Source organism: Quercus lobata, chromosome 4 (genome assembly GCF_001633185.2).
Source record: "Quercus lobata isolate SW786 chromosome 4, ValleyOak3.0 Primary Assembly, whole genome shotgun sequence".
NCBI lineage: Eukaryota > Viridiplantae > Streptophyta > Magnoliopsida > Fagales > Fagaceae > Quercus > Quercus lobata.
In genome coordinates, this window is record NC_044907.1 from 49,864,589 (window position 1) to 49,872,939 (window position 8,351).

Sequence of the window (8,351 nt, forward strand, 5' to 3'; positions counted from 1 at the left end):
TGGTTTGGAGGGTATGGGTCGGTTCCTTTCGGACCTTTTGCATGAGCTTAGCCCATGCATGTTACCAAGTGGGCAAGGGACACTAGTAGCACCTCAGGCTCATGGAGGAGGTTTTGTATTCAAAATTTCCACCCAAAAATAGTTTTTATACTCTGGGTGACTGTGGCCTAAAGTTTATGCCCTAACCCACTTTTACCTTTAAAACATAGTTGGCTCCCATTGGCCAACTCCATCTGCTAGGCCTCACTTAGGTAAGCCTTTCAATGATCTGAAATGTCTGACCAAAGGCAACCAATTAGAGCAAACCCCCTTTATTTCCAAAATTATGTAAAAAACTTACCAAACTCTTCCCTAACAAAAGCAACCCAAGCCAAAACACCAAATTGGTATCATAGGGGATAAAAGCCTCTTCCACTACTCAAAAACCATTCAAGAACAACACCCCAAACTCTATATAAAACTCTCTCTTCAGCTCATTAAAAAGGGAGTCACGTTCTACCTAGAGCCCTGAAACTTCAGAGCAAAAAACTCATTCAGCTATTCAACAATCTTACAATTCCAAAGCTTGGGGGTGGAAATATGGGTATAGGGGAACCTTTCCTCTCTTCCTTATGACCTCCCTCAATTTCCTCTTCTGTGTGACTGTGGGTCAAAATTTCAGACCTATTAAACCACGTTTTCCCTATAGAGCTGAAACTTGAGAGCAAAAACCCACTAAGCCAAGAGACATTCTCACAATTCTGAACCTTAGGGGTGGAAATTTGGGTACAAGAGAACCTTCCCTCTCTTCCTTACGACCTTCCTCATTTTCTTCTTCTGTGTGATTGTGGGTCGAAATTTCAGACCTGTTATGTTTTTATGCTTTTTCTGCACTTTCATTATTAGCATTTTGATTTTCTATTGTCAAAGCACCATTAGCCTTTTGTTCATTATACATTTGGAATTTTGGGCTTGATTTTCCACAAATAAACACTTCTAAAGAACCCAAAGGGAGATTTGGGCCATTCTCGCATTTTCGGCCCTTGTCGCAAAAACGTCCCCGACAACAACTTACCCATTTCAGATTGTGGACTTGGAGATTCAGATTTGATTTGGTTGATTCGGGTTACTTGTTTGATTCGTGAGGGTTCTTATGTGTAAATTCAATTTTGTAATTTTTTAACAAAAAAAAATGCCACATCATAAAATAAAATAAAATAAAAAGTCAGGTCATTATTCCATTAGTGGTGTTGCTTACGTGGCTAACAGAATAATGATCTGACCTTTTTTTTTTATGATGTGGCATTTCTATTTGTTAAAAAATTACAAAATTGAATTTACACATAAGAACCCTCACAAATCAAACAAGTAACTCGAATCAACCAAATCAAATCTGAATCTCCAAGTCCACAATCTGAAACGGATAAGAGAGAGGGGGGAGGAGTGATAGATTGAACCCTAGACCCATCGTCCTCCTCCACACAACGCCATCTCCCTATGATGGCGACAACATTATACTCCATAAGCCACTTTGTTTCATAGTCATGCCCGCACAGCCACTACCCTCCACCTCCCTTCTCCTCTCCGGCTAACCCATCTCAAGTATTGCTATTTTCCGCTCTTTGTGGCTGTGCAACCCATTTTAGGGATTTTAAAAAGTAATCAAATAAAATCTGAGAGAGCAACTTGGAGAGGAGAAGCTGGTCATCGACAACATCATCTTGGACGAGGCCATTAGTATTGGAGGTTTCTTTGATTTTCCTGTCCCCAACAAGTCTCTGGATTGCGATGTTAATGAGTTCTAGCTCCACCTTTTGATTTGACTCCCATCACTGATGACTAAGAGATGCAACTTTGATGAGAAGATAAACTAAAGACTCTGAGTGAGAGTTCAAGAACCAAGTCAAACCTTTGATTGTGTTCCGTTGATCTTGTGTCTGAATGAAATATCAATATTTTATTTTGAAATTATGAATGTGTCAAAATTAGTTAGGCAGCATACAAATATACAATCTAATATTTTTCCTCATCATTTGGGTGATCTTGGATGGCCTTTGTTTATACTAACTATTGTAATTTTTAAATAAAAAAATGTCACATCATTAAAAAAAAAAAAAAAAAAGTCAAGTTATTATTCCATTAGTCATGTAACACTATTAATGACAGTTAGTAAAAAGACTAATCCAACTCATTTTTTAAACTTAAGGGATTAATTGTGCTCCCAGAATAAATTTGAAAGATCAACATTGTAATTTTGCCTATTATCTTTTCCCACTTATTGACATCAATTGTACAATTAAAACCTAATTAAGGAAAAAGTACTAACTCCATATTCCATTAGATGCAGTTTTCTGTTGAAAACTTACTTACTTTTTTTGCTCTTCTCATTTAAACTACTAAGTACAGTCCATTATTATAGATAATGCTGTGGCAAGGCTTTGGGAAAACCAAAATAACGCGGCTCAAGGGTTAAGCCCTTGTTGCCTTGTCTGAGAAGACCATTCAAATACTAAAAATGAATGCTTGTTCAAACTTTAATAAGAGCACTTTATTTTACCAACGCCCTGAAAAGTGATCAATCTATTTCGTCCAAACTCCGAACTTTATCATCGATTTAGGCCTCCATTTACCAAGTCACAGTGGATGGTTCTGTGCAGTTAAAGTGGATGGTTCTGTGCAGTTGAAGTGTGTTGTATGCAGTTGCAGGTTGGGTGGCATAACTGGAGAAACAAGATCTCTTAGTCCATATTAGACCTGCACCCGAATTCATACTTGTTCAAAATCTGGCTGCTTTAGTTGAAGCCACTGGTTGTCTACCAGTTCTCAAATGTACAAGTTACTGTTGTCTTCTGCTGTACATGGAGTATAATCAAAACAGCCAATAACAAAGTCGGAAAAGGCCTCTTATACACGTGAAATATACAACTTGGTATTAGGCACATTAAGCCTACAGACACTCAAAGTCATAATATTTTTCCAAACTTGCGGAGATTTCTTATTAGATAAAATAGGTCTTGATAGGTCTAAAGACACAAACCTACTATTTTTCGATAATTACAATAAAGAATTTAAACCTAGTTCTTCTCATAAAAGAAAACTAACAATGTCATTGAGCTACAAAGGCTCTTGGCAAAGATGCAAACCTATTATTAACAACCAGTTAGGAAAATTTTCTGTAATTTCTTGCTTTACTATTGCTAAATCATAACAACTAGTTTGGCAAAGACCCAAAGTTTTACTGATCAGAAGATGCAAACATGTGGAGAATCTCTGTAACACCTACCTTTAACATTGCTAAATCATGCTACCAAAACTAAGTAGTATCCAAAGAAAATATACATATTTCACCAGGCCAACCACAAATTTAAAAAAAGAAGGGGCAAAAAAACCTAAGCCTCTAAGTTGTCCACAGGAAAAAGAGATTACAGAAATACAGATGGAAAAATATATAAGATTCAATATCTAATCGTACTAATCAGAAACATCATCCCCAAGAAAACCATTACCGTTATCCAGATCAGCCACAGATTTATTTTTAACTTTTGACAATCTACCAGAAGGCTTCAAGGGTTTCTTGACCTTCTCTGCCTGCAATTCCAAAATTTTCTCTGAAGGCTTCCGCTTCCTTTTCATGCGTGATCCTCCTGCATCATCTGCAATAGAATTATCTATAACAGCATGAGTCAGTGCCTCATTTGAAGGAATCTCACACAGAACATTGAGCTTAAGAAGAAATTCCATTCTATTTACAAGCATATGAGATTAAGTAAATTTTGGTTTTTCAAACCTTAAATTCAACCACCCCCCCCCCCCCACCCCCAACTTCTCCCAAAAAAGGTTATGTTTACAACTTTACATCTTGTACAATAAAAAAATCTAATTTTTTCGATTAGATTATTATGTCTTGATAGCATTCCATAATTCCCCAGCAAAAAGTTCAATTATTGTCTTTAATGCTATAAAAACTAAATGTAGGAAGTTCCACTCTCTCAAATGTTTAGTGGCACTAGATTATGTAAAAGAAAAGTTCTAGCATATGACATGAAAATCAATTGGGACTGCTGATTTTGAGATTAAAAAAAAACACACACACAGGCACATCAAGCATCACTTTCAGAACATTTACGACAATGCTTTCTCACCCAACAAATCTGATTCTCAACCATTTCGAGCACAAAAATCAATTGAATTTCATATCCAGCTCAATATTTAATGGCTGATCATAGTTCAAGTAACACTTTAATTAGAACGATTTTTATCTTTACTTAATAGTTTTTCTTATAGGATCTAACCAATTTTTTTCCCCCCTTTTTGTAAAAAATATCACTAGAAGCACCAAAAACAAGGGGGTGAAACCCAAGTACACAAGGTCTACAGAAGGACACTGTTCAAAGGGAGAAAGGAAAGGAGTAAAAGGTACTAATAAGGTACTAACAATTTTTCACATAATACCTTTCCTGTTATTTAGGGATGGGGTGGGACTAAAGAAACTTGTTTCATATCAACAAATTTAAGAACTTATGTTCTGTACTAGTTTTTTGCTTAGGCAGTGAAGAGGTAAGGCAGGTTATAAAGGTGTTTAATATATATTTCATGAGGTTAAAAAGCTAAAAATGGAACTATTACTGTCAGAGCCACCCATTTTTTCCTTTGTAATGTATTGCTATGGCAACAATTTTTAGGTGCAAGACAAAGGTAGATTCGAAATTGAGGTTTTCAAAATCAATGTGGGAGTTTTAGAACCCAGACTTTGGATATGAGATATGAATCAAAAACACATCCAAACTTCACTTCTAAAGCTTACTGGAATACTTGTTCAGTTGTTCCTAGTAAAGGTCAACTCAAGGTATGTTATTACTTGGAAAAATATATAAACAAGACATAATTTTACCTTCAAGAGGGCTAGATGCATGGTTTGTTGCACGTCCATTTGGTCCAGCCTCTTCTGAAAGAGGAGATCCAGAATGATTACTGTCCACCAACTTTGACGAGCTTTCTACGCCCTTGTCTTGCTGCTCAGGAACATCAGGAGAAGGAATGGCCGGCAAGAAGCACAATTCGTCTTGGGACATATCTGAATCACTGAAAGCCGAATCCTTCTCCAATGTCACTATATCAACTTCATCATCTTCATTAACATCTGATTCTTTTACCTGCAAGCACACATATATTTTAGAGATAAAGAAATGAACAAATAATCTGCTTATCAGGTTAAATGCCTCTCACCTTTTCAGTTTCAGGCACTAGATCAAATTCATCTTCACGTTCTACATACTCCTCATTTTCCTCTAGCTCTTTGAAATCAGGAGCAAATGCACTCCAGTTCTCAGTATAATCTTTAGCCCAAATATAAACCAAGCCAGTCAGGGAAACAGAGACAACAATGGGGTGAACAGGATGCCATGCTAAGTCAATCAAGGCTTCCTTTGGACCTTCAAGGATTTTCACAAGATGCCCAGCCCTATCCCATATATAAATCTTGTGCTCTCCTTTGCTTGCACAACCACCAACTACCCACTCACCATCACCACTAAAGCAAGGTGCTTTCCAGTGCACCTTTGTGACAGAATCTTGAAAGTCCCGGAAAAGTGTTAAGCACTTTGATCCAACCGCCTTCAACTTCTCAACACCATGTAGCTCTTTATGGGTCTCCTCTAAGTCATCAAGAGCTCTACGCCCATCTTTCAAGGGCAAAAGGTTTTCATAGATCCTAAGCGTCCGATCATTCGAATTTGTAAGCAGATACTGCCCATTTCTGCTGAATACTATGTTCTTGATCACAGCACCCCCAGTAACAGGAACCATGGCATGCACTTGAATGGTTTTGTAATCTATTATCAAAATTTCCCCTTTGGAGTTCCCTACATAAACAAGGTCCCCATACTTGTTAAAGCAAGCAGCAGTTGGAGTGAATGGAGGAGTTCCATCTGAGAATTTGTTGCGTGATGCAGGGACAAGTCCGTTGCCCGCGTCAGGGACTGAAACCGGCAGCACAGTTGTGCTTCCAGTGGTCAAGTCAACTATCATGGGAGCAGATGAGAGGGGGCATGCCAGGCAGAGAGATGGAGTAGAGGAACCAGGATGTAGACGAGCTTGTAAAGGGGTTTGCTGCAAAGTTGTACGTGTAATCCTTTCACCACTAACAACATCCCAAAGCGTCAACGACTTGTCAGCAGCAGAAACAAGAATACGGTGACCGTACTTGGACCAACAGACACTTGTTATGGCAGCATTACACTCTTTGTCACGGAGCTCTTTAGCAATGCCCCTAGTTTCGAAATCCCAGATAACACAGTTTCCATCAGAGCAACCAGCTGGTCAATCAAACCAGTGTCAACATGAGCAGTAAAGAACTTATAATACCTCTCAAGAATATTGCAATAACTAATTTATTCAATTTGTTCTTACCAGGCACCAACGTTAATTTTTATAGGCACTCAAGTTAAGTGCATGCAATGCATTTGGTTTTCTTTTAAAGTGAGTATATTTGCCACCGCACAGTTGTGCCATCCCTTTAATCTTACATAACAGTGACCACCAATGCTACCAAACAATGAAGTTTTTTTTTTTTTTTTTTTTTTACTGTTAAGTTGCACTGTTGCAGATGCACTAGTCAGTCTAGAACGCACGACCTCACCCTCCACCTAGCTCTTACGAGGGAAGCCCATGCCATTTTAGCTCCCTTTGTTATGTTCCCAAAAAAAAAAAAAACTACAGAATTTGCTTTCGCACTTTGTTTAAAGATCTGGGCGCATACCAAATTTACACAAGAGGTTCCTGTTAATTAATTGCAAACTTCCCCAACAATTTGTTACCCAAGACAAGAAACCCAACAAAACAGCATAAGCAAAAACTTGCAATGCAGCTAACGAAACTAAAAGACATTATTCAGTTCTACTTGGAGAAGAATATAGATAAACCCAGAAACATAAACAACATAACTCTTCTCAAGGTAACCAAAATCACAACTTTAGTAGCACCCATGATCAAAATTCAAAATTTGCAATGAAATTAATAAACAATAAAACAAGTTAGGAACAAAAAACAAGTAGTAAGTGGTAAAGTTTGTGAAAAAAAACAAAAGAATACCAGCAAGAAGGGTGCCACGGCGATTGAAAGCAATGCACTTCATGACCCCATGTTCCAAATACTCTTCTATTACCTCCGGAAAATCTCCTTGCAGTGGATCTTTACACAAAAAACACATATATACAAAAAATTATTATAATTTCAAGACTAAATTTCCGGCCAAAATCAAAAATATTTTAGAGAGAGAGTGGGTACTCACCGATTATGGGTGCGTTCATGGTGTTGATTATTGTATTTCTGAGCCAGGGGTTTTGATTTTGGGAGTTTAGAGAGAGAGAGAGAGAGAGAGATGTATGTGTATGGGTCTTCTTCCGAAGTAGGAAAGGAGAGGGAAAGTGAGAGACCAAACAAAAAAAGAAACCAACAGCAGCTAGAACCCGGTTCCTCTGCTACCTAGGAATTTCTAAGTGTCTTTGGGTATGATCTGGAGTTCTGGACCGTTTAATTGAAATATTCACGCCTTCAAATCTGGCCACTTTTTAATTTATGGGCCGGGTTTTTCTTTTTTAACAAACACATATGTTTCAAGTGCACCAGGCCCGCTAAGTTATCGCTCAATCTTTTTTAACCCACGGCCTAATATAGGCACTTCGAAGTTTTGAGTCTACGATAGGGTATATTTAAAATACCGCTTATTTTACTAAAATTAAAAAATTATTATTAAAAATATTGTAGACAAAGATAAAATTTAGTTGAAATAATATAATGAAATCTATGAATAGTGCCAAAAAATACAGTGAACCCATGAATAGTAGCAAAAATAAACTAAATAGTGACATAAGTGTGTGTTTGGGTTTAGATGAAAATGAAAATTATTTCACTATTTAGCTTATTTTTGCTCCTATTCATGAGTCCTACTGTACTTTTTGGTATTATTTATAGGTCTCACTATACTATTTCAACTAACTTTTACCTTTATCTGCAGTACTTTCAACAATAATTTTTCAGTTTCAGCAAAATAAGTAGTATCCAAACACACCCTAAGTGTGCATTTGGATTCCAATGAAAATTATTTCACTATTTAACTTATTTTTGCTACTATTCATAGCCCCACTGCACTTTTTGATACTATTCATGGGCCTCACTGTACTATTTCAGCTAACTTTTACATTTATTTACAGTACTTTCAGTAATAAGTTTTCAATTTTAGTAAAATAAACGGTATCCAAACAGACCCTAAGGGGGAAATAGTGGTTTGACAAGAAAAGGAGTGATTTTTAAAATAATAATAAAATTCTAAATTTATGTGTTAGCTTGGAACACATGACAAATGGGTTGCCTCT

The 8,351-nt window shown here is 37.0% G+C and overlaps 1 protein-coding gene across 2 annotated transcripts; it reads right to left on the reverse strand.

The window, feature by feature from the left end:
* Positions 1-3,139: 3,139 nt before the first annotated feature.
* On the reverse strand, positions 3,140-7,510 carry LOC115987520 (protein RBL). 2 transcript variants are annotated; one of them, XM_031111089.1, is made up of 5 exons: positions 7,268-7,510; positions 7,069-7,167; positions 5,206-6,293; positions 4,871-5,132; positions 3,140-3,632 (listed from the first exon to the last, which is right to left on the reverse strand). In XM_031111089.1, the coding sequence occupies exons 1-5, from the start codon at positions 7,284-7,286 to the stop codon at positions 3,451-3,453; spliced, it is 1,650 nt and encodes a 549-aa protein (XP_030966949.1). In that variant the 5' UTR covers positions 7,287-7,510; the 3' UTR covers positions 3,140-3,450. The 2 variants fall into 2 exon arrangements, with proteins under 2 accessions (XP_030966949.1, XP_030966948.1); XM_031111088.1 differs by having other exon boundaries at positions 3,140-3,647; positions 7,268-7,509.
* Positions 7,511-8,351: the final 841 nt, after the last annotated feature.